Genomic DNA, 27,033 nt, shown 5'->3' with positions numbered 1-27,033 from the left:
TTTTGGGGCTGCAGAGATGGCTTAGTGGTTAAGTGCTTTCCTATGGAGCCAAAGGATCCTGGTTCAAGGCTCAATTCCCCTGTACCCACATAAGCCAGATGCACAAGGGGCACATGCATCTGGAGTTCGTTTGCAGTGGCTAAAGGCCTTGATGCACCCACTCTCTCTCTCTGCCTCTTTCTCTCTCTGTCTGTCGCTCTCAAATAAATAATAAAAATTAATATTTTATTTATTTATTTGAAAGATAGAGTGGGTGTACCAGGACCTACAGCCACTGCAAACGAACTCCAGATGCATGTGCCACCTTGTGCATCTGGTTGACATATGAACTGGGGAAATGAACCCGAGTCCTCCTTCTGCTTCGCAGGCAAGTGCCTTAACCATAAGCCATCTCTCCAGCCCCTCTTTCTCCCTTCCTCCCTTCCTCCTTTCCTCCTTTCCTTCTTTTCTTCTTTCTTATCTGAGAGTGAGAGAAAGAGCCAGAGCCAGAGACAGAATGGGTGTGTCAGGGCCTGTAGCCACTGCAAACAAACTCCAGATGTATATACCACTTTGTGTATCCAGCTCTATATAGATACTGGGAAATTGAACCTAGGTCCTTAGGTTTTGCAGGCAAGTACTTCAACATTGAGCCACCTCTCCAGCCCGAAGTTTCTCTTTTCAGATGGTGGTGACCACCGAGGTAACTCAAAACTCACCAAAGTGCTAAGAAGAAGGAACAGTGGAATGCTCAGCAATAAGTGAAATATTTCTCTTTTTAAATATTTTATTTATTTATTTGAGAGAGAAAGGAAGATGCAGATAGAGAATAGGTATGTCAGGGCCTCTAGCCATTGCAAATGAACTCCAGATGCATGGGCCACTTTGTGCATCTGGCTTACATAGGTACTGAGGAATTGAACCTGGGTCCTTAGGCTTTGTAGGCAAGCACCTTGACCACTAAGTCATCTCTCCAGCCCATAAGTGACACATTTCTATCACACCATCCAAGATTCAGGGAACATTGCAGAACAGGTGGCAGAAAGAACATAAAAGCCAAAAGGAGGGGGAGGAGCATTTTGCAATAATGTCTTCCAGACCAAAAGTGACTGTGGTATTTATGACCACACACTATGTTCACAAGACTTGCATAATAGCAAGGGAAAAATAATTACATCAAAATAGAAGAGGGGCTAGTTGGAAAGAAGAAGAGATTCAGTAGAGGGGGAATAAAGGGAGGAGGAAAGGGAGGGTGGCAAGAGGGGATTATTATGTAGTCTCAAACTGGCCTTGAACTCACTCATGGCAATCCTCCTACCTCTGCCTCCCAAGTGCTGGGATTAAAGGTGTGTGCCACCAAACCCAGCAATAGTTTTTATTAAACTATAATTTTCATTGAATTTTGTTTTTCCCAGAAGACAATTTTTCTTCAGTCTCCAGTCCATAAGAACCTCTTTTTTGTAGTTTTGTTTTGTTTTTCTTTTTCTTTCTTTTCTTTTTCTTCGAGGGGGGGGGGGCGGGTTTCAAGGTAGGGTTGCACTCTAGCTCAGGCTGACCTCAAACTATGGGTGATCCTTCTACCTCTGCCTCCCAAGTGCTGTGATTAAAGGCATGTGCCACCACACCCAGCAGAACCTGACTCTTAACATGGCTTTGGTGGAGACGGTGGGACAGCATCAGTAGATCTAAACCAGGGTAGGGGTGTTCAGTCCTTCTGGGCTTTGTGAGATCAATTCTTGACTACCTGGATGTGAATTGCACAACACATACAATAATGCAGCTTCACATACAGTTTGAAAACATAAGCATCAAAGATACTTGGTTTAGAAATGTCCTGAGCGTGGTAGCCTCTATTATGTTTCAAATGATGGGTTTTTTTTCTATTTTTTATTGACAACATCCATAGTTAAGACAATAAGCCATGGTGATTCCCTCCCCCACCCACACACATTCCCCTGTACAACTCCACTGTCCATCATATCCCCTCCTCCTCTCAATCAGTCTCTCTTTTATTTTTGTTAATTTTATTTATTTGAAAGAGCAAGAGAGAAAGAGGCAGAGAGAGAGAGAGAGAATGGGAGCACCAGGGCCTCCAGCCACTGCAAACAAACTTCAGACGCATGTGCCACCTTGTGCATCTGGCTTACGTAAATTCTGAAGAATCAAACTGAGGTCCTTTGGCTTTGCAGGCAAACACCTTAACTGCTAAGCCATCTCTCCAGTCCTCTCTTTTATTTTTGACATCATCATCTTTTCCTCCTACTATGATGGTCTTGTGTAGTTAGCGCCAGGCACTGTGAGGTCATGGATATTCAGAATGATGGAATTTTAAAAATATTTATTTATTTGAAGGAGAGAGGAGAATAGGCACACCAGGACCTCCTGCTGCTGCTGCAAACAAACTCCAGACACATGCAACATTTTGTGAATCTGGCTTTACATGTATACTGAGGAGTCAAACCTGGGCCATCAGGCTTTCCAAGCAAGAACCTTTAACTGCTGAGCCATCTCTCAAGGCCTGAATGATGAACTTCTTAAATGCCCCATCCACACCACTGTCTGTCTAACAATTTTAGTATTTGTGTCAGTTATCTTTCTATTAGTGGAACAAATACTGAGGAAAAATCAACTTGAAACTGATTTTGGCTCCCATTTCTTGGAGGCTTCAGTCAATGATTGGTCATTCTATTGTTATTGGCTGTGGCAGCATAGAACACATATGGCAGGAGCATATGACAGAAAAGGGTATTCACTTCATAATAGCCAGGAAGTGAAAGAGAGAGGAAGAGGTGGTAGGAAGGGTCTCAATATCCTCCAAATGTCCTAACTTCAATTCAGCCCCATTTTTTTTTTGTTTTTTATTCATTATTTATTTAATTGAGAGTGACAGACATAGGGAGAAAGACAGAGGGAGAGAGAGGATGGGCGTGCCAGGGCTTCCAGCCACTGCAAACGAACTCCAGATGTGTGCGCCCCCTTGTTCAGCCCCATTTTTTAAGATCCCACCACCTCCCCAAAGCACCATGGAATGGAGTTGAAGCTTCCAATACACAGGCCTTTCAGGGGCATTGCAGATTCCAAAACAAAAGCAGTATCCCATAACTCTTTTGAAATGTGTTTCCAACACTACCGTGGGTTGTGGTTATTTGTGTACATGCTTTAACTTTTTAAGACTAATTTAATATTTTTATTTATCATTTATTTGCAAGCAGAGGGACATAGAGAATGGGAATACCATGGCCTCCTGCCACTACAGACAAACTCCAGATGCGTATGCCACTCTGTGCACCTGGCTTTACATGGGTACTGGAAAATTGAACCCAGGAAGCAAGATGTTGCAAGCAAGCACCTTTAAATGATGAGACATCTCTCCAGTACCCTGAGACTAACTTTTTAAAAATATTTTTATTCATTTATTTGTAAGCAAAGACATACAGAGAGGGAGAGAATGAGCATGCTAGGGTCTCCAGCCACTGCAAACAAACACCAGATGCATGCACCACTTTGTGCATCTGGTTTTATACCGGTACTGGGAAACCAAACTGGGGACATTCGGTTTTGCAGGCAAGTGCCTTAACTGCTGAGCCATCTCTCCAGTCTGAGACTTTTTTTTTTAAATTTATTTATTTATTTTTATTTATTTATTTGAGAGTGACAGACAGAGAGAGAAAGAGGCAGAGAGAGAGAGAGAGAGAGAATGGATGCGCCAGGGCCTCCAGCCACTGCAAACGAACTCCAGATGCATGCATCACCTTATGCATCTGGCTTACGTGGGACCTGAGGAACTGAGCCTCGAACCGGGGTCCTTAGGCTTCACAGGCAAGCGCTTAACCGCTAAGCCATCTCTCTAGCCCCTGAGACTAACTTTTAAGAAAGCATCTGTTTCTGAAATTTCTTTCACACATGAAATATAGCAATGTCTTAATCCCAGCACTTGGGAGGCAGAGGTAGGAGAATCACCGTGAGTTCAAGGCCACCCTGAGACTCCATAGTGAATTCCAGGTCAGCCTGGGCTAGAGTGAGACCCCACTTCCAAAAACAAACAAACAAAAAAAAATCGAAATATAGCAATGTCTTCCAGATAGAAGATATTCAAAAAAATTTCTTGAGAAAGAATGCAGAATTTTGGCCACAGAAATATTTTCCGTTAATCCACAGGCTGTTCAAGACTTCTGGTTTCTTCCACCCTTGAGCTCATTTCACTTCCTATTATCTACATGTTTTCTTCTTCAAATTTTTCCTCCCTTCCTACCTGGTCTAAGCTGAGGGTCATTTCTAACAGATTCTAAGACTGCTGGAAAAGGTGAGACTCTTCCTTCCATGGTTCACTATGTATAATTGTCAGGTCCAGGTTCAAGTTCCAAGCCAAATCAAATTCTAGGAAGCTCCTCAAGCAGTTTTATCCCTCAACCAGAAAAAAATTGTCTCTCAAAATTTATACTCTTTTGTTTCTATGTGACAGAATCTCATATAGTCCTGTCTGGCCACAAATTCACTATGTAGCCAAGGATGACCTTTAACTCCTGATCCTCCTATCTCTACCTCCCCAGTGCTGGAATTACAAGCATCTATAACCACACATTGTAAAAGCTGCACTCTTTACATTTTTGGGCTAGTTCCAGTTACAGTCCAAGATGGTATCATTATTTGCTTTCATCACAATTACTATCATCACTCCAATCTCTGCCATCTACCTATGGCCTTCCCCATCAATACTCTAGAGTAAAGCAAACTCTGCTTCTTAATCAAGCCTTTAAGATTTCTATATCCATCTCTTGGCTAATACCACAAATACAGCATTAGGGTCAGTTAGTTAACACATGTAATCATTCCTGTCTCTGAATGTCCACAACTGGACAAAGGATCCAAAATGATAACAATTTCAGGGGACATTCAGATGAACAGTCTGTTGATGTTTTTTGCTTGTTTTTTTTTTTTTTTCAATTTCGGGGGGTAGGGTCTCGCTCTAGCCCAGGCTGACCTGGAATTCACTAGGTAGTCTCAGGGGGGCCTTGAACACACAGTGATCCTCCTACCTCTGCCTCCTGAGTGCTGGGATTAAAGGCATGTGCCACCACACCCTTCTTTGGCTTATTATACTATAGGCTAAAGCCCTCTTTTGAAGGCAAATGAACTAAAACAATGCTGAAGGATTTAAAGATTTAATCAAAGCCTTAAAAGGTAATTATTAGTCAACTAACATCTTTTGTACTTCAAACATAAACACATATCTGAAGTTCTCCTCTGGTTCTTAAGCAAAAAGTTCAAGAAACTATAACCTAAAGTTTGCTTACAAGTTGAACAAGAACACAGGCACTGAAAATTATTTATTTATTTATTTATTTATTTTTGTTTTGGTTTTCAAGGAAGGGTCTCACTCTGGGCCAGGCTAACCTGGAATTAACTATGTAGTCTCAGGGTAGCCTCGAACTCACGGCGATCCTCCTACCTCTGCCTCCCAAGTGCTGGGGTTAAAGGTGGGTGCCACCTCACCCGGCTGACACTGACAATTTTTTAAACTACAGACTAGAAAAGATTTATTATACTTTTCAAGCATTAAAACACCCAGAAATAAAAACTAATTGTGTAATCATAGTTAATTTAAAAAATTAATAAAATCATGATTTTTACCTAATTTAATTTTACTTATTTTCTTAGCATTAAGAGTTAACAGGGCTGGAGAAATGGCCCAGCAGTTAAGGTATAAAGCCTAAATCCTGAGTTTGATTACCCAGTACCCACATAAGCCAGATGCACAAAGTAACACATGTGTCTGGAGTTCATTTGTAGTAGCTAGAGGCCCCAGTGTGCCCATTCTCATTCCTTCCCTCCCTCTCTCTCTCTCTCTTTCTCTCTTTCTTTCTTTCTTTCTCTCTCTCTCTCTCTCTTTCCTGGGTATGGTGGTGCACGCCTTTAATCCCAGCACTTTGGAGGCAGAGTTAGGAGGATCGCTGTGAGTTCAAGGCCAGCCTGAGACTACATAGTGAACTCCAGGTCAGCTTGGCTAGAGAGAGACCCTACCTTGAAAAAGAAAAAAAACTGGAAAAAAGCTAACAAAGCAACATCTCCCCCAAGCCTTCCAGTTATGATGGTTTCACTCATAAAGGCCCTTAGTTTTCTTTTTTTTTATTTTGTTTGTTTATTTATTTGAGAGACAGACAGAGAGAAAGAGGCAGAGAGAGAGAATGGGCACGCCAGGGCCTCCAGCCATTGCAAAGGAACTCCAGATACATGCGCCCCCTTGTGCATCTAGCTAACATGGGTCCTGGGGAATCAAGCCTCGAACCTGGGTCCTTAGGCTACACAGGCAAGCACTTAACTGCTAAGCCACCTCTCCAGCCCAAGTTTTCTTTTTTTAATGTATGCTCTTTTTTTGTTTTGTTTTGTTTTGCTTTTCAAGGTAGGGTCTCACTTTAGCTCAAGCTGACCTGGAATTCTCTATGTAGCCTCAGGGTGGCCTCGAACTCACAGCGATCCTCCTACCTCTGCCTCCCGAGTGCTGGGATTAAAAGCGTGCGCCACCACGCCCGGCCTAATGTATTCTTTTTTAAATAATATTATTTATTTATTTATTGCTGAAAGAGAGTATATGAGCACACCAGAATCTCTTGCCACTTTAGACAATCTCTAGATGCATTTGCTACTTTGTGTGTATGTCTTTTTATGGGTACTGGGAAACTGAATCTGGGCCAGCAGACTTTGAAAGCAAGCCCCTCTAACAACTTAGCAATGTCCCTAGCCCAAGCCCTTAGTATTCTGACTTGGCTTCCTATGCTTCAAATCAAACTTCCAGCCAGGTGTGGTGTTGCACGCCTTTAATCCCAGCACTCTGGAGGCAGAGGTAGGAGGATCGCTGTGATTTTGAGGCCACCCTGAGACACATAGTGAATTCCAGGTCAACCTGAGCTACAGTGAAACCCTACCTTGAAAAACCAAAAAAAAAAAAAAAAAAAAACCACCAAACTCAACCACTACTATATATTTTACTTCTCAGTATAATGCAGCAGTATTAAAGAAAGAACCCAGTGGGGTATGATTTTTCATGTAAACCCTGTTATTTACAGATACTGCAGAACATTGTTAATAAGTCAAGCAGTAGAAAGGTACCAAATAAAATTTTAAAACTCCTAGCCTTGTCACCCCTAATCTCCAAGGTAGCTATGGACTGTTTCTTATGTACCATTCAACTTATTTTCTAACATACATAAATATGCATATGTACAAACTAAGAAAAATAGAAATATGGCTTAGTGGTTTGTTTAGCATGTGCAAGACTCTGGGGTCACTCAGCAGTACAAGGAAAGAGAAAAGAAAAAGAAAGGAGGGGGGAATATCTAAAAACTTACTATCTAACTATCCAATTATATCTCCCTTCTTTCTGTTACACATATAGAATCATAGTGCTCTGTACCTTTTTCCCCCACCTAAAAAATAATCTAGACGCTGGAGAGGTGGCTCAGCAGTTAAGACACTTGCTGGCAAAGCCAAAGAATCAAGGTTCAATTCACCAGTACCCACACAAGCCAGATCCACAAGGTGGTGCATGTGTCTGCAGTTCATTTGCAGTGGCTCTGGCATGCCCATTCTCTCTTCCTCCCTCTCTCTCTCTCTCCTTGCAAATAAATGAATAAAAATATTTTAAAATATTAATCTAAGCTATCATTCCTTTTCACTGTGTATAGTTGTACTTCATCCTTTTAAGCAAACAGTTTCCCTTTATATATATATTTTATTTTTCCATAATTAATACATCTAGCCTCTCATGTTGGAAAGTAAGATTGCTGCTGGTGGTGTATGCCTGTAATCCTAAACCTGGGGAGACTGAACCCAGGGGATTTTGAGTTTAAGATCTTGTCTCAAAGAAAGATTTAAAAAAAAAAAAAAAGATTGCCTCTAGCTGCTAGTGAAAAGATGGCAGTGATAAGCTAACCAACATCCTTGTAACAAGTGGTAACCTTTGTGCAGTTCTGTCTTCACTGGGACAAATGGTACTCACATTTTATATTTTCATAATAACTTTCAAGCTGACTCCCCAGTGGACTCTATCACTTTTATTGCCAACAAGTGTGTACAAAGGTGAGCTTTTAAGTCAATTCTCTGGTCTGAGATTTTTGTAGAAAAAATAGGGGACTAGATATTTGGCACAATAATAGCAAAGCCATGACCATCTTATTACATCATTTAACAGTCCTTTATGCACAGTTATGTGGCAGACACACCGTTCTGTGATTAGCCTTGTCCACATCAAAATGTAAACTTAAAGGATGCTATTCCTCAGAATTAACCCTGCTCTCAAATAATGTATGTGTTAGATTCAGAGATTTCGACAATGAATTCACCTTAGAAGAGGAAGCTTGGCCAACATCATTCATAATTGCTTCTAACCAGAAGTGCTGCACCTATAGTTAGTTATAAAGGCATTTGCATAGGAGATACATTTTGAATATTCATGGAATGGGAGATTTTGTTAGTTTCACAGAGATTTGGAAAGGAGGTTTTCTACTGAATGTCTGTACACATCACTGCATAAAATGTAATGAATCATATCTTGAACAACACTTAACATTTCACATTTTGTATAGTACCTTAACATACCTTATCTTATTTAATCTCCATGGTTCTCTGGTAGAAAGGCCAAACATCTATTACTCATTAGAGGATGACTCAGTGAGCACTTCCACTGTATGATTCTTATCCTGGCTGGTCCTTGTCCTGGTAACAAACTACCAGACAAATATAGCCAGTGCCCCTGAGGGCTATATTCTAGAGCAGGGAAAACACCCATAGAAGGAAAAGGCTAGTTTTTTTTTTTTAGATTTAATTTAGTTTTATTTATTTGAGAGAGAAAGAAGGACAGAGAGAGAGAGAATGGACATGCCAGGGTCTCCAGCAACTGCAAACGAACTGCAGACATATGTGGCACCTAGAGCATCTGGCTTTACATGGGTACTGGGGAATCAAACCTGGGTCCTCTGGCTTTGCAGGCAAGCACCTTAATGGCTATGCCATCTCACCAGCCTGGGGAAGGCTGTTTTTCTCCAAGGATGGGAAGCACAGGGGGCTGAAGACTGAAAGGTAAGAAAGCATTTGCCAGAACACTACTATGTGTAAAGCACTCTCTGCATTGGAATGGGAAGATGGACAAGATACTCCCAGGTCATCCTGACTTTCACAGTCCATCTGCAAAGCCTTCATATTATCTGTTTAGCATATCTGGGTAACATGGCTTACAAAGCTGTGTGATCTGTCTGGCCCACCCTTCCAAGTACACAATGACTCCTATGTTAGGATCCTGACCCTTCACCTAGATAACTACTGCTCATCTCTCAGGTCTTAGGTGAACTTGTCACTTCCTCCCAAGTCCCCCCCATACCTGCCCTATAAATTATGCATTCAGTCCAACTTTAAAAGCCCCCATAGTCTTCATCAATTCCAATGATGTTCATACTTCCCCATAGTCCAAGGTCTTTTAACTGAGCCATAATACCAAAAAATCCCCAAAAAACCCATAATGGCACAGAATAAACATTCACACTGCAAAAGATGGCACTGGGCACAACAAAGAAATATTCAACCAATACAAGATTTAATACAACCAGGGCAAACATCAATCTCTGTAGCTTCAAGTCCAACAACTCTAGTTAGTGACAAATCTTGAAGTCTGATAATTCTAACCACCAACAAGTCTCTAGCACTTCAATTCCACCTCTCCAGCTAGGCTACTCACAGTCCTGGAAAACTTCATCCAGGCTGGCAGCTTTCTTTAGCAGCCATCTCATGGTCCTGGCATCTCCACTGGGTCTCTACTGCAATCCACGGTTCATCCTCATCGCCCCATGGGGTCTCCATGTAGGTAACCAGCAAACATGCTTCACACTGCCCATGGCCATTTCCAAAACACAAGACTGTGCTGCAAACTCAATGACCCTCTCTTTCCTGCACTTTCTACACTCCACAATACCAGGTAGGGTGCCAATTTGTTAATCCAGGGTGGGGGGGGGGATAAATCAGACTTTGAAGAACAGGACACTCCTTGAGCACTCAGGCCCCTTCAAAAGAGTCTGTACTCCTCCTGCTGCCCCAGTGCAGGTCATCTGGCCCAATCTCAAAGGTTGCAATCTCTCAAACAATTAGCAAGTGAATGCGCAACAATTTAGGCCCAAAGATTTCATTTTTTTTCTGTGCCATATCCCTCTGCTCACACCAGTTCATTTCTATGCAAAGCAACCCTGCATAACCATGGGCATAACAGCAAGCTTTTCACACAACTTGCCTCTAGCCCAGTCCAAGCAAAGCTCTTTCTCACCCTTGTAAGCCAAACCTCATAGTTCTTACTACATTCAGGTCCTTCAACTCTGACAAGAATAGTCCATCAAGCTGTATCTACAGCACTGAAAGGCATCTCCTCTGCCAAGGTTTCAAGTCCCTCCACACTCCTCTTGAAAATCAGCTCCAAAAGGCCAAAACCACAGTCAGGTGTCCAGCAGAAACCCCACTTCTGGTACCACTTTACTGTTGCAGTCAGGTTTGCATTGCTGGTAGAAATCATCTGACCAACAGCAGCTTGTTGGAAAACAAGGTTTATTTTGGCTTAAAGGCTCGAGGGGAAGCTCCATGATGGCAGGGAAAAATGATGCCAAGAGCAGAGGGTGGACATCACCCCCTGGTCAACATAAGGTGGACAATAGCAACAGGAGAGTGTGCCAAACACTGGCATGGGGAAACTGGCTATAACACCCATAAGCCCACCCCCAACAACATACTCCCTCCAGGAGGCATTAATTCCCAAATCTCCATCAGCTAGGAATCTAGCATTCAGAACACCCAAGTTATTGGGGACACCTAAATCAAACCACCACATCAATGATGTAATTAAGTGGATCTATCTTTGGGGAGATAGGCAGAAGAGAAAGAATTCAGTTCCCAGAGGATCTTGCATACCTATAATAACTTTCATTTCTGCTGGATAGTCTCTATCTTGGCTGGCTGGCTGGCTTGCTTGCTTGCTTGCTTTCTTTCTTTCTTTCTTTCTTTCTTTCTTTCTTTCTTTCTTTCTTTCTTTCTTTCTTTCTTTCTTTCTCGTTTTGTTTTTTGGTTTTAGGATGTAGGGTATCACTCTACCCCAGGCTGACATGGAATTCAGTCTGTAGTCTCAGGGTGGCCTCGAACTCACAGCAATCCTCCTAACTCTGCCTTCCAAGTACTGGGATTAAAGGTGTGCACCACCACGCCAAGCTTTGGCTTTCTTTCTAATTACTCTATTTTGTCATTTGTGTTGCTCTGTTTCTCATAGAAGTAGGGTAGATATTCTAGATTAATATAATAAAATATCACCTAATGTATTTTAAACTTTACTTAGAGCTCAAACTTCATTGGGCAACAGGAATTGTGAGAAAAAACTTTATCTAGAGAGTGGCCCCAACAGTACCTTTATCAGCCACACCAGTGAGCAAATCCATAGGTGCCCTTTTATCTGACTCAGATTTGATCCTCACCAGTTTTATAGGTAGGAAGCCTTATATATGCAGTGAATATAAGAGCTTTCTGGCAGTGCTCAGCCCCCTTTCATGAGAACCCACACTGGAACACAGCTGCTTAAATGCCCCCAGTGTCGACAACACTTCAGACAGTATGCACATCTCCCTGGATGTTAGGAAAGCCACTCAGGGAGAAGTCTTGGATGTGGTAGAGAAGCTGCTATAGGACTGGCATTCCCATCAAAGAAGCCATAGTGGTAAAATTTATATTTGTCTTGAATGTGGCAAGAACATTGGTTGGAGAATCTTGCTTTTACATCCTAAGGAAGAATCTTACAAGTTTCTGCATGAGGAAAGCTTTCAAGGATCAGCTCGGGGTGTGTCAGGGAACTCACATCTGTGAAAAACATAGACACTTTGAGTCTCTAAAGGCTTGCTAGAAGCTCCTATCTCATTGGATCCCAAAGAGCCCATTCTACAGAAAAGTTTTCTCCAGTGAGAGATTGTGGATGAGAATCTGTACTTATGTATGAAGAAAATCTTCCATGGTTAGTTGACCTGTATGGTAGAGAAACTTTACATGGAATTAGTATGGAAGTAGGGTTTAGAAGCCTAGAAGCTTATTCTGGGAGAAGCTAGGCAGGTCACAATAGACCTGGTGGTAGCTCAGGTAAAGATGTAAAGATGCTTTTCCTTAACCTGAACCACTGACGGATTGCTTTACTTTTACTTTTTAAAATTCAGAAATCACTGGACATAGTGGCACATGTCTTTAATCCCAACATTTGGGAGGCAGAGGTAAGAGGACTGCCATGAGTTTGAGTCCACCCTGAGACTACGTAATGAATTCCAGGTCAGTCTTTGGTAGAGTCTCACTCTACCTCAGAAAACCAAAATAAATAAATAAATAAATAAATAAATAAATAAATAAATAAAAATTAAATTCAGAAATCCAAAAAAGGGAAAGGACTGTAAAAAAAAAAAAGATACCTAATACCAGATGATCTGGAGTTGAAAAGTATCAAAATAAGATGCTATTAAGAAAGTTACCTCAGGGGAGGGAATTAACACGGGATTTTTTTATAATCATGGAAAATGCTAATAAAAATTTTAAAAAAAGAAAGTTACCTCAGGGCTGGAGAAATGGCTTAGCAGTTAAGTTACTTGCCTGCAAAGTGGAAGGATCCAGGTTCAACTTCCCAGGACCCACATAAGGCAGATGCACAAGGTGGTACATGTATCTGGAGTTTGTTTGCAGTAGCTGGAGGCCCTGGTGCACCCATTCTCTTGCTCTAAATGCCTCTCTCTCTCATACATAAATACATAAAATATTAAGAGCTAGAGAGATGGTTTCACAGTTAAGGCATTTGCCTATGAAGCCAAAGGATCCAGGTTCAATTCCCCAGGACCCACATAAACCAGATGAACAAAGTGTTGCATGCATCTGGAGTTAGTTTACAGCAGCTAAAGCTCCTGACATGCCCATCCTCCCCCCCACACACACTCTTCTTTCTCTCTCAAATAAATAAAATAAAATAAAGAGAAATTTACTTCATAGTATTAACTTCTCAACACCTTTTTAAATCTGACCACAGGTCTATAAATATCTAGGGTATCAAAAGAAGGTAGGAAGAAGAATCTTGTATTCACTGCCACATATAATGAAACTTTCTACCCCCACCTCCTCCTAGCCATGACACATAGAACAGCAATACATGAAACAGGAAGTTCTGAATCATAATTCTGGCTAAAACATAAGAACCTAGCCTGGGCTAGAGCAAGACCCTACCTCAAAAGACAACAACAACAACAAAATTGGAACCTACAACTTATTTCGAAAATGTTAACACAGTAACAAAAAAAAGTCCCCAAAGCCTTAGTGAAAATATTTTTTTCAGAAGATGAAACGATTCATAGGGGTAGCAATGTATAATAATGAAAGGCAAATATTTAGTACATAGTTGAGCCTGGTGGCACAGACCTATGATCCTATTAGGGAAGCTGAGGCAAGAGAATAAAAAATTCAAGGCCTGTGTAAGTTACAAAGTGAGTTCCAAAGACAGTCTGCAAAGCTAAATGAAGCTCTTGACTTAAAATTGAAATACAAAGTAAAAAGACAGCAGGGGACATAGCTCACTGGTAGAACAGTTGCCTAGCATGTATAAAGCCTATAAAGCCAGTAACAAAAATTAGCAGAGAACTATACAATTTTAAGCCAAAATAAGAAAACAGTGCAATAGTGCTAAATAAGTAAACAGACAAAAAATTTAAGCAGCATTGATTATCAGTAGCCCCAGGGTCTAGTATGGGTTCAGGTATCATATGACAGTTGTCACTGAGTCCCAATTCTTTCCTTTGCAAGATTGGATGTTTGAAATAGATCACTTGTAATACCATTTTCCAGGTTAAAACTATCCCCTTAATAACTTACTTTATTTTTATGACATGACTATGGAAGGCTAGCATTTTTCATGGTTACCTCATTCACATCTAGAAGCATATGAAGTAAATATTATCTTTGTATGTTAAAAGGAAAGCCTATCATTTTTTTTTCTTTTATTCCTGAAGAACTGTCAGGCAGTGGTAAGAAAACGATGTGTGTGCATTAACTCCTACATTCTTCTCTATAATCCTAAAGGGATTATACACTTCTACACTAATGAATTGGTGTTATTTTAACCCCATTTTATAGATGAAGATAGTGAGACACAAGAGATGCCATAACTTGTCCAAAGTCATGTGGCTAGAAGTAACAGTGCCAGGATATAACTGGGGAATCCAGAGACCACCATACCTGACCAATTCAGGATGAGACAACTTAGACTTTGAGGCTACCAAATGGCAGAAATGGGTTCAGATTAAGGTGTATCACATTCCAGCCCTTTGTTACCTCTGTAGCTGTGCGCTTGGAAAAGAACAGTTGGGTGGTAAAGAAATTTCTGAAAAATTGTTTCTCTTTACGTCATCAGCGCTTGCCATCAGACTCTATCCCTCATTTATTTCAAGCCCTTCCCAGAGAGTTGCGGAAAGATAATAACTGAAGAGAGATATTTATTTCTTTTTATTTTAAAATTTTCTCTTTCTTTTTTTGTTTTCAAGGTAGGGTCTCACTCTAGTCCAATCTGACCTGGAATTCACTATGTAGTCTCACGGTGGCCTCGAACTCACAGAGATCCACCTACCTCTGTCTCCCAAGTGCTGGGATGAAAGTTGTGCACTACCACACCCAGTTTTTATTTTTACATATTTTAATCTAGTTTTATTTGTTTGTTTGTTTGTTTTGTTTTTTGAGGCAGGGTCTCACTCTAGCCCAGGCTGACCTGGAATTCACTATGTAGTCTCAGGGTGGCCTTGAACTCACTGTGATCCTCTTACCTCAGCCTCCCAGGTGCTAGGATTAAAGGTGTGTAACATCACACCTAGCCTTAATCTATTTTTAAATTGAAGAACTCAATTCTTGGGGGTACGGAGATTGCTCAGCGCTTAAAAGCACTTACTTGCAAAGCCTATAGGCCCAGGTTTGATACCCAGTGCCCATGTAAAGCCAGATGTACAATGTGGTTCATGTGTCTGGTTTTCTTGTTTGTTTGTTTTTAGTGAAAAGAGGTCCTGGTGCACCTATGCACTTGCTTGATCTTTCTTTCTCTCTCTCTTTCCCTCTATCTTAAATAACTAATAAATAATTAAATATTTTTAAGCAGCTGGAGAGATGGTGTAGCAGTAAAGGCACTTACCAACAAAGCCAAAGGAACCAGGTTTGATTCCCCTGTACCCATGTAAGCCAGATGCACAAAGTAGCACATGCGTCTAGAGTTTGTTTGCAAGAGCTAGAGGCTCTGGCATGCCCATTCTCCCTCTAGCGCTCGCGCGCACTCCCCCCCCCCCAAATAATTAAATTATTTTTTTTTATTTTTTAAGAAAAGAACTCAGTTCTTGAGGTAGTCTGTGCCTTGCTAACAACCTGACTAGCAGGCTAATATTTTGGTCAACAGTCACGAACAGATGAATTTCTTTTCTTTCTTTCTTTCTTTCTTTCTTTCTTTCTTTCTTTCTTTCTTTCTATTTCTTTCTTTATTTATTTTTTTGAGGTAAGTTCTCACTCTGGCCCAGGCTAACCTGGAATTCACTATGTAGCCTCAGGGTGGCCTCAAACTCACAGTGATCCTCCTACCTCTGCCTCCCAAGTGCTAGGATTAAAGGCCTGCGCCACCACGCCCGGCCAGATGGATTTCTTTAAGTAATAGTGGTTCAATTAGCAAGCCACATGGCTACGTAATTTCATAGCAAACCTCTGTAACCAGTTCACCCACTGCACTGTGGCATTCCCTCTTGCCCCCCCCCCATGTGCACCATGTGTTAGCTAAATCACAGGAGTGTTCACAAATACACTGTGATGTGAAGAAAAAAAAAAAAAAACTTGCAAGGTCCAAAAATATAGTTGCTCTGGGATTCAAACCAGCAGAATCATTTCTCATTGCAATTACCCATTTCATTACAATCTTCTGCTTTATTGTCATACATTCCCTTACATTTTGCCACCTCACTTTATCATGCAATCTCTTCCTTGATGCAGTGTAACTTCCTTTTTTGTTTTGCACAATTGCCTTGTTGTCCTCTCCAAAGGATTTTTAGAAGTCAATAGGATAGACATCCAAAAATTACATAAGTACTTTTAAGAATATTAATAATAACCAACCTCTTAGGGGTCTGGCTGCTATTTTGTCTAGTTGAAAAATAGAGGGGAACGCAAAATGGCTGAAGTTGTCCAGAAGCCCAAACTCTATGCTTCTTGTTAGAGACAATCTTTTAAAGTACATGGGCTTTTATGTCTCATTTTCAAGTCACTTGTTTCTTGGTTATAAAAGTAATCCATATTTATCATATAAAATTTGAAAAATTAGAACTAGCGAACTAGTGCAGTTGGTCAAGTGTTTGCCTGGCAAGCATGAGGACCTGAGTTCCATTGGTGGTTAGGGGGTGGGGTAAACTGGGATGGCATCAGGCTCTCATAATCCCCATGCTGGGGAAGTAGAGACAAGCAGATCCCTAGGGCTTGCTGGTCAACCAGTTTAGCCTAATTAGGCAAGTTCCAGGCCAATGAGAGATCTCATCTCAGAAAAAAAAAAAAAAAAAAAAAAGGCAGACACCATTCCTGAGGATGACACTTGAGGTTTTCCTCTAGCCTCAAAACATGTATGCACACATATGTCCATGAACCCAAATAAAAATGAACACCCAAACACATGCTAAAAGAAAAGGGGGGGAAAAAAGCAAACAAAAGTATAAAACAGAGAAAAGGCTTAAGTATATCCTACCACTTATAGAAAGTCATTCTTAAAACTTTAGAATATTTCCTTACTTTCATATTTCTCTCATGAACATTTACCATGTCATTAGTCTTGATTGTTTTTGAAACAATAACTTGCTATGTAGCATGGGCTGCCTTGAACTCTTGTGATGCCTGTTTCAACCTCCTAAGTATTAATATTGCAGGCATGTATGACCACATCCAGCAATAAGTCTTTTTCATTTTTAAAATATTTTTGTTTGTTTGCAAGCAGAGAGAGAGGGAATGAGCATGCCAGGGCCTCTTGCCACTGCAAACTCCAGATGTATGTGCCACATTGTGAATCTGGCTTTACATGGGTACTGGGGAATACAACCCAGGCCATCAAGCTTTGCAAGCAAGTGCCTTTATCTACTGGGCTATCTCTCCGGCCCCAGCCATTAGTCTTGATTTTCACTGGCCAGGCACTACACTATGTGCATCTGCCATAATTTGCTTGCATTCCTCTAGTTTAGAAACTATGTTTTCAGCTTTTTAACTGTAAATATCTTAAGATAAAGGTATATGCATAGATATTTCCTTTAAAAACTGATTCTTTAACTGACAAGTAATACATGTAACAATGTAAACTATAATTTATTTTATTTACTGGTTTTCTTAAGTTGGTTGTTTATGACAGGGTCTCACACTGTAGCCCAGGCTGGCCTCAAACTCTTGGTGATCATCTTGCCTCAACACCCTAAATGATGTGATTGCAGGCATGAGCCACTGCATCTGGCTTAATTTCTTTTATTTAACATTTTTTGGCAGTGCTTGAGATGGAATCCAGGGCCTTGTTCCTGCTAATCACACACTCTTCTAATGTGCTACTAAATAATCCCAATGATCTATTTATTAAATAGTTCTGTGTATATCTGTTCACACTTTTTGTGGTAGTGTAGTTTTAAGACACAGGGTCTCACACAGTAGTCAAGGCTAGCTGGAATTCACTATGCAAGTCAGACTGGATTCAAACTCATGGCAATATTCCTGCCTCAGCCTCCTAAATGGTGGAATTACATGCATGTGCCACCATGTTTGATCTTCCTTTCAGATTCATCTTGATAGTATAAATATGTGGATACAAACACATATTTTATTTTGTTTTATATATTTTTATTTATTTGCAAGGAGAGAATGGGCATGCCAGGGCCTCTTGCCACTGCAAATGAACTCCAGATGCAAGTGTCATTTTGTGCATCTGGCTTTACATGGGTACTGGGAAATCGAACTCTAGATGTCAGGCTTCAGGCTTTATAAGCAAGCAACTTTAACCACTGAGCCATCTCTCCAGCCTATGACCACATATTTTGAAAGGTATCATACAATTAGCAATTTTACATGGTAATAATGATGATAGGCAATATATATTGAGTCTACATAAGAGGAATTGTTATTTTACCATTTAATCTCAACAACTGCTTGGTAATTCCTGAACTTGGCTACCCAATGAAGTCACACAGGACTTTTAAAAGTACCGATCACCATGTCCTATTCTCAAAGATTTAATCAGGCTGAGTGAGGTATGGGTGTACCAAGTTTTATTAATTTGATGTGGGGGGAGGCAGAGAGAGAGAGTGAGCACACCAGGGCCTGTAGCCACTGGAAATGAACTCCAGATGCATGAGCTACCTTGTGCATCTGGTTTATGTGGGTATTGGGGAATTGAACTTGGGAACTTAGGCTTTGCAGGGAAGTGCCTTAACTGCTAAGCCATCTCTCCAGCCCCCAAGTTTTTATAGAAACCCAAGTGATTCTGATTTATCCCCATTTTACTGATGGCAAAGTCAAGGGACACTAACAAACATACAGCAGATAAAGACATGACTGAGATGTGAAGCAGGTATAAAATTAGCTCTGTGCTCCTTGTTAGAGGCATTCTTTTAAAATACATGGACTTTTATGTTTTATTGTCAAGTCACTCATTTGTTGGCTATAAAAGTAATACATGGAGGGGCTGAAGAGATGGCTTAGCAGTTAAGACCTTTGCCTGCAAAGCCAAAGGATCCCAGTTCGACTCTCCAGGACCCACATAAGCCTGATGCACAAGGGGGCACATGCATCTGGAGTTTGTTTGCAGTGGCTAGAGGCCCTGGCACGCCCATGCTCACTCGCTCACACGCACGCTCGCTCTCTCTCTCTCTCTCTCACTCTCTCTCCTTCTCTCTCAAATAAATAAATAAATAAATAAATTTTTTCAAAGTAATACATGGAGGCTAGAGGGATGGCTCAGTAGTAAAGGTACTTGCCTACAAAGCCTAATGACCCAGGTTCAATTCCACAGTACACATTGTGAGGAGTTTGAATAGCTGGCCCCCAATATATTGACTGTTTTATTACTCTGTAGTTTGCATCTGCAGCCACCTGGCTGGAGGCAGTATTACTGGGTGGATCTTAAGGTGTGGTGGTGGGTTTCAGATTTCAATCTAAAGATATGCAAAGTGTGCCTAGCTGGAGCTCTTGAGGTGTGCTGTGGCTTTTGACCTTTATGCTTGTACTTCTTTCTCTCTCTCTGCTTGGTCCTGTGAAGGCAGGCCAGCTTCTTCTGCCATTATGGAACTTCCCCTGGATCTGTAAGTTTCAATAAATATCCCTTCCTCCATAACTGTGCCTGGTCTGGAAGTTCATCTCAGCAAACCTGAAGCTGTCGGCTACACACCTAAAGCCACATGCACAGTGGTACATGTATCTGGAGATCATTTGCAGTGGCTGGAGGCCCTAATGCACCCATTCTCTCTTTCTCTGCTTGCAAACAAATAAAAATGTTTTTGAAAAGTAATACATATTTGTTGTATACTTCTAGCTATTAATCATTTGGAGTCATTTGGAATCTGCTCTTCTTCTAACATAACCTTATATCATAAGTCTATTTTGTATTAATAAATAAAACTCTACATTGTCACTTTTAATAACTACTACATTCCATTGTATGGCTGCAAGAGAATGCAAAGGTTACCAATTAGTAAAATGTTATAATATATTCACTGATACATTCTTGGACACCTTTCTTACTTCCTTAGGATAAACTGGAAGAAAATTAATTGCTAAGTCTAAAAGTAAGCATATTTTAAAACTTTTGATAAGTAACATTGCTACATTGATAGTCCCACCAGAAGCACACAAGAACAGTTATTTCCTTGTGTTCTTGCCAACTCTGAAATCTGTCATTCCTTTTTAATCTTTGCAAAATTATACTGGAGGAAATGACATGCCATTCTAACTCCCCTTTCTTTGACAACTGCTGAGATAGTACATATTTTTGTTTACTGGCCATTTGGATTTATCATTTTATGAATTTCCCTTTGCCTATTTCCCTCCCATCCATTGCACATTTCTCTAGTAAAATATTCACATTTGTCTTCTTTGTGTGGTAAGAATAATGAGCCTTGTTGTGATTGTTTCTATTTTTCTCATTAACTTTATTTATGGTCTGTGCAGAAGTTTTTAATTTTCACCTAACAGATAGCATTAATTTTTTTTCTGTATTATTCTTCCTCTGATATTCTGCACATAAGTATCTACCCCAAGATTTTGTGGGTTTCTGTTTTTAGTTCCTTTATCATTTCTCTTTCTCTGTAACTTTTAATTCTTTAGGACAGCAGTTTCCAAACATGATTAAACATCAGAATTACTTATAGGGATTCTTTAAAACATGAATTCCAGCTTGGAAGGATGGGATCTGAGGAGGGTATTTTTTAAAGCAGTACCAAAAATGTTGATGCCCTCCCTCATTTAATGAGAAAAAAAAATTTTTTTGGTTGTTCAAGGTAGGGTCTCACTCTAACCCAGACTGATCTGAAAGTCACTATGCAGTCTCAAGACGGCCTTGAACTCACAGCTATCCTCTTACCTAGGCTGGAATTAAAGGCATGTGCCACCACAACCAGCTAGAAATACTACTTTAAGCCTTCTAATGTTAATGTCACTTTTACAAATTATTTCAGCATGTTTGTTAAATAAGTCAGTTCATTAATTTGAAATGCTACTTTTATCCTTGTTGGAAAGTCCCAGGACACCAGAGGCTATAGCTATTTTCCCTGACCACTGTATCTCTAGGGCCCAAAAGAGGGCCTGCCACATAACTCTGGTTCAATAAATGCTAATTGTATAAACAAACAGCATAAGTCTCCTTATAATCACAAACTTGCTAGTTTCCTCTTCAATGTTTCCTTGACCATTAGGTCAATAAAGCTCATTTTAATACTGAGCCTGAGTTGTCAAGAAATACAAAATATAGGCCCAGTACCCTCTGTTTAAAGTATGCAGAATGTGTTAGAGGGCTTCAACAGGTGAGATCAAAATAGTAACATTGGCCATGTTGAGGTACTATTAAGAATTCTGATCAAATTCTCCATGAAGGAATTAGACAATGATCCAAGAAACCATGGAAATTTAGATTCTTCTGGCTCTTATAGTTTCCTACCTAGTTCTTTCAGGAACTGAATCAGAAGCTTCCTTAAGTTGAGGACAGACACATTCCCTCTTCCATGAGCCCATAGGAAAAAAAACATTGGGATAGAGAATCAGGAGACTGGGCTTTAGTCCTGGCACTAGGACCAACTGCAATTTATCTGTCTTTGGTCATGTTGATTAACCTCTAGGGCTGAGCTACATATTTTCTAAGAATCACTTTATATCTAAACCTTTACTTGGAACCCAAACAGACTAGTTACACAGCAGGACTTCCAGTGACAACTTGAAATTACCTCCACAGAGCAGTGTTCAAGTCCCACCCAAGCTAAGGCAAAAGAACAGTGTCAGCTATTGCTAAATTTTACTGAGTACTTCTACATAATAAATGATATTCTGTGTCTTATGATTATAATAAAGGTACATGTTTATATTGTACTATGTTTCTTCAAGTGCTTTGCATGTAATAACATAATTCATTTTCACAACTCAATAAGATGAGTCCATTTTTTCCCATTTTAAAAAGGAGGAAACTGAGTCACAGAAGGGTTAAATGATTTTTCCCAAGGCTTCATGGTTACCAAGTGACAGAAGTGATAGAATTCAATCCAGACCCACATGGTTAACTATTATACCACACTGGTTTCTGAACTACAATTGTGCTATGACTGTCCCTGCAAAGGTTACCCAAAATAACAGATAAATGGCAGAAATCTGAAATGCTAACTTATAAGTAACCCTCCCATCTTCATATGTTTTCACATGATGTGGTTTCACATCAATATAATTTTAAGCAGATCACATTCCAGGGCTTGAATTTAAAAGATATATTATTTATAAAAAATAAGAATTCTTTTGGTTGGGGAAGCAGGGTGTCACTCTAGCACAGGCTGATATGAACCTCACTCTGTAGCCCAGGCTAGCCTCAAATTCATGGTGAGCCTTCTACCTCAGCCTCCAGAGTACTGGAATTAGTCATGTGCCACCAGGCCTGGCTAAAAGTAAGACATTTTATAAATATTTGTTAAGCATTAAAATGCTTTTATTGTCAAATAAATAAACTAGTAACAAATCAAGGTATTCTCATGAATATGGAGAAAAAACACAAACTTTGTACGTATCATCAGGAACAAAACTTTACATTCCCACTGGCACACATTCTAGATCCCTACTTTTCCAAAAATGTCTTTGAAAGGTTGACCTGACAGCCCACAGACATCTCAACCCAAGTAAGTCAAACCAAATTTTAGTACATTAGCATCCACCATTCCATGCCCTTGGTCCACCTCTCATGTTCCCCAACTCAGAGAATGGAACCATTAGCCTCCGGCCCAAAGTAGAGGTTGGCCTAGGGTCAACTCTTCAAGTTGCATTCAGTCACAAAGCATTCTAGAACTCATCCTATTCTCTCTAACTTCACTTGTCTTGCTTCTTTTCAGACCCTAACAATCTCTCCCCAAAGCCACTATTCCAAAAACCTACTGAATGAGTCCAGGTTTTCAGTCTCCAGCACCAGTCTACCTCAGCACAAAATCTGCTCGTTACTTCCCTGCTTAGACTCTTTGTCTCTCCCAGATAAAGTGTAAAATCCTCCATAGAACATACAAGGTTCTATATTCTCTGACCTCAAACTTCCTTTCCTGCTTCATCTCACACACCAGGCAAACAAAACAACTTGTAAGTCCCCAAACAGTGCTGCTCTGTCTACGTAGAGTGTGATTCTTTCATTTGTCCATCTGACTAGCTCCTGCTCATTTTTAGACCAGCTCAAACCTCAAAATTCATTGTGTTTTTTTCGCTGGCTACCATCTTATTTTGCATTTCTCCCTATTCTAAGACTTATTTAATAAAACACCATATATTCTTTTATCTGTCTGTCTTTCCAGATCATGAGGAATGCTGCAAGGTTCTGTGCATTACACATATGTGTATTTTGTGTGAAGAATGAACGAATGTCTCAGTGTTAAAGTGAGAATATTCAAACTGCTCCTGAAAAACGCTTATTATGTGAATCAAAGCCAGCTGACAAGTGAAATCCCATTTTTAAAAAAGAAAATCTTTAAGCCAGCAATACTTGTACATCAAAATTATTTTTTAATTAATTTATTTATTTGCAAGCAGAGAGAGAAAGAGAGAGTGAGTGAGTGAGTTAGTATAGGCACTTCAGGGCTTCTTACCACTGCAAACAAACTCAAGACGCATGCACCACTAAGTGTATCTGGCTTACACGGGTACTCAAGAATCGAACCTGGGTCATCAGGCTTTACAAGAAAGCATCTGTAACTGCTGAGCCATCTCCCCAAGCTCTCCAAATTATTTATTACCATTGTATGCTTACATGTGTTAAACCATAACTAAGACAATAAAACATTTAAAAAATACTGCCAGCAAACCTAGCCATTGAAATAATCACAGATATTCAAGCTATTTCACTAGACTTGATCTAAGTTGTTCTTACCCTTCTATAGGTCATGGGCTAACTTCAGTAGTATTATCAATCATTTCTTAAACCTATGCTTCTCTGTGATGAGCATAAAATTCCCACATATCTCTGAAGATTCTGATACTCTCCTGAAGAACACAATTCTCAACTACACTAAAAATGAAATAAAATAATTTTGAATGTGATAGGCATTCACCAGAGATGTAACCTATCAGCCAAGATATTGTTGAGTTTGGCTCTCAAGTACTTTATATTATTAAATGACATTTTTCTTCTAGCACCAAATAAAAGCATTATAACATTCAATATGTTCTTTTTCAAACTTCCTAAAACCCTAGGAAGTCTTCCTTGAGAAGCGAAAGCTGGAGAGGTGGCAAGATGTGTCTTCTCCACCTTTGAGAATCTTATGAGAGAAATTTTCTTGAAACCAATAAAAAACTAAAATAGGAAAAATATCCTCATTTCCTCATTTACAACCACATAAATACATACTTAAATGGAGGAAGTCCTTTTAAAATGCTTCTGGCTTAGTATTTCCCTACTAACATCCACTTGATAATCATTTAAACTTCTAGCTAACAGCAGCTTCTCTTAAACTAATGTACTTTATCCTTACAAAGACAAAGGGTTAAATTAAAGAACAAGCTGGCTGCCTGCCACTGGCTTAGGGGGTTGGGTGGGTGGGGGTGGAGGACAGTAGGAAGAAAAACCAGTTAGAGGAATAAGTGCTAATTTCTTACCCTGCCACATGGCCATCTTGAACCTATCTTCTCCCACACTAGGGTCACAGGCTCAGGCGTTCCCACAGCCCCGCAGTTTTCAAAGAAGACTTAGATGGGGGCGTAGATGGACATGCAACTGTGTGGTGCTGCTTTCTACAAGACGCTAAGGCCACAAATCTGAAATGAAAATGTAAAAAGAAAAATGAATATTAAAATAAATCAAATGCTTGAAAATTATCTCCAGGCAGTCTCTGAACCTCTTTTTTCAAAGATATACATACATGAACAGTATCAAGTTTCCTTGTAGGCGGCAAGGTATACTTGAAGAAATAGAAAATCTAGAGTCAGTTAATAGTCACTCAGTGCTGTGCAATTCTGGGTGAATCACTGGCACTTCACTAAATGGAGCTTGGCATCTCAAAGACTGAGTGGTTAAAATGTGTTTTTCCTATCTTAAAGTTCCATGCTCTGGGGAATGAAGAATAGTATTAACATTTAATCTTCTCCTCCACCCCTAAATTACACAATGTTACCTTAAGAAATAAAGTAGAAAAGAGAGAATAATTTTCTAAGTTTTTTTGTTTGTTTTGCGAGGTAGGGTCTCGCTCTAGCCCAGGCTGACCTGGAATTCACTAAGTGGTCTCGAACTCACAGCAATGTTCCACCTCTGCCTCCCGAGTGCTCGGATTAAAGGCATGCACCACCACGCCCAGCTGAGTAAAGTTTTAATGTTGATCTTGCATAGGTAAAAAGCAAGACTACATAATAAGTGAAAATTGTCCATACATCAAAGTTTCTAATTAATAAAAAAAAAATTAAGTGAAAACTGATGATGGCTTTTGGGAGGTGGTTCTTTTCCACTTTGTTAAACTTTCCCCACTTTGCAAATCTCCTATAGTGGACATACTATACTGCTTGTATAAAGAGAGATAAAATAAGAACAAAGAAAAATGTAAAGCCAGAAACCAGTTTAAGTAAAATCGAATTAATTTAGCTCACTGCTATTGTTAAAACCTCAACTTCAGTCTTAAGACAATATAGTGGATTTCTACTTCCATCTTTTGTACAGTCAACATGTCCACTTCTAAAGTGAAAAAGCTAAAACCCAAATGCTGACTGGTAACACTAACTTGAGAAACATGTTGGCCCTCTGTAATGACCTTTTTTTTTTAATAAGGAACAAAAAGTTTAGTGTGTATAACAGTCCCAAAATACCAATAGAGAAACGGCATGGCTTTAGATAAGGAAAGGTTTGTGAAGTCCAAAAAGACAGAACTTAAGGAAGTTGCAAACTCCTAGGTCAAATTCACCAGGAAAAAGTGCTCCTATGACTTCTCTGGAACCTGGCACAGTTCTTCTTCTTCTTCTTTTTTTGCTTGCAGTTAAGAAAGCACTGATAGGCTTGTTATGGGAAAAGGAAAAAATTAACATCTCTGAAATTCAACAAGAGGAGTTGCCAATAAATGTATTTAGTGTATATAAAGCAGATTCTTGCTGGATTTTAATGTTCTAGTTTTCCAGTTTCTGGATTGCCCTCACTTACTCAATGCACACGGGCACACTTACAACTTCCCTAGGAACTCCGGGGAACTGATTTATTCTGAAATGTTCATAAAGTTAAACGTGCATCGAAGTAATGTTTTCTTTCCCTCGCTGGTAAAGGCGCCCAAGCACACGGCTCAAAAGTCACAGCAGCAGCTACACGCGTTATGTGGCAAAAGGCAAATCGCGCAGCAACTTCTTTCTGGATTCAAATTCACTAAGAGCCACGCAAACCCGTGCCAGGTCCAGGGCAGGAGGGAGAAAGAACCGGGCCTCGACTGAGCTTGATCACCAAACGCCACCGTAACCTCGTCCTGGAACCGGGACGCGGGCAGCTAACCTCCCTGATTTAAAAGCTGGGCGGGCTTGGCGCCGCTCCTCCGCTAGGAAACTTTGCTCTGGCAACCCGGGGACCCTTCTCGGAGAACAGGGTTGGGCTCCCGGGAAGATGCCACCCGCACTGGCTAGAATGAGCCCGTCTACCTCCTCCCACAGCCAGGCGGTGGTGGCCAGGCTGGGGGAAACCCTCATCCCCAGGGGGTGGCGAGCCAGCCGTACAGTGCTGTCCCCGTGTCGCTGTGGTCAGGGGGATGTTGGGAGGGGCAGGGGTCAGCGGTTCACGAAGGACCTGTTGAGGAAGGGACAGCCCATTTGCATTTACCTGTCACCGAGGTCAGGAGCTGAGGAGCCCGTGTCCGCCGCCGGTGGGCCGCGCGCTCAGTGGGCTGTAGCGTTCCACACCGCAAGTTGAGCTAGCGCCCCACGTAGCCGGCAGAGCTTCATTCACATAGCCCAGCCGGGGAGGAGGGGGAGCCGAGCGGGCCCGCGGCTCATGTGACAGGCGCCTTGAGAGTAGCAGCTCAGCCCAGCCGGCTTGTACGCATGCGCGCGGTCGAGGGCCCTCACCAGGCACCTCCGCCAAGCCTGCGAGGGAGGACTCCAGCCACGGAGCAGCTGCTGGGAGGAGTCTCAACGTGCGCAACCGCAGTAGGGCGGCCAGGCTTGCTGCCATATTTAATGAGGACTGGGTGGATCCGCCCAAGTGCTGGGCGTGTCCGTCGAATTTGAAAAGCAATGCCCCATTCGGTTTCATTGTTTCCAGCTTGCCATTTACCTTGGTTTTGGTTTTAGAAC

The 27,033-nt window shown here is 40.8% G+C and overlaps 1 protein-coding gene across 2 annotated transcripts in view; it reads right to left on the bottom strand.

Annotated features, from left to right (window-relative positions):
- Positions 1-26,728, bottom strand: part of Clcn5 (chloride voltage-gated channel 5) — a 251,784-nt gene extending 225,056 nt beyond the window's left edge. For both annotated transcript variants that reach the window (XM_045141109.1, XM_004670060.3), the window contains exons 1-2: positions 26,561-26,728; positions 24,376-24,534 (exon numbers count right to left, since the gene is read on the bottom strand). In XM_045141109.1, the coding sequence (XP_044997044.1) occupies positions 24,376-24,391 (16 nt within the window). In that variant the 5' untranslated portion in view covers positions 24,392-24,534; positions 26,561-26,728. The remainder of the gene's footprint in view (positions 1-24,375; positions 24,535-26,560) is intronic.
- Between the last annotated feature and the right edge of the window lie 305 nt (positions 26,729-27,033).

The sequence above is a fragment of the Jaculus jaculus genome, chromosome X, assembly GCF_020740685.1.
Source record: "Jaculus jaculus isolate mJacJac1 chromosome X, mJacJac1.mat.Y.cur, whole genome shotgun sequence".
In the NCBI taxonomy this organism is placed as follows: domain Eukaryota; kingdom Metazoa; phylum Chordata; class Mammalia; order Rodentia; family Dipodidae; genus Jaculus; species Jaculus jaculus.
Note: the sequence above shows the minus strand (reverse complement) of the source record. Positions and strands in the feature narration are given on the sequence as shown.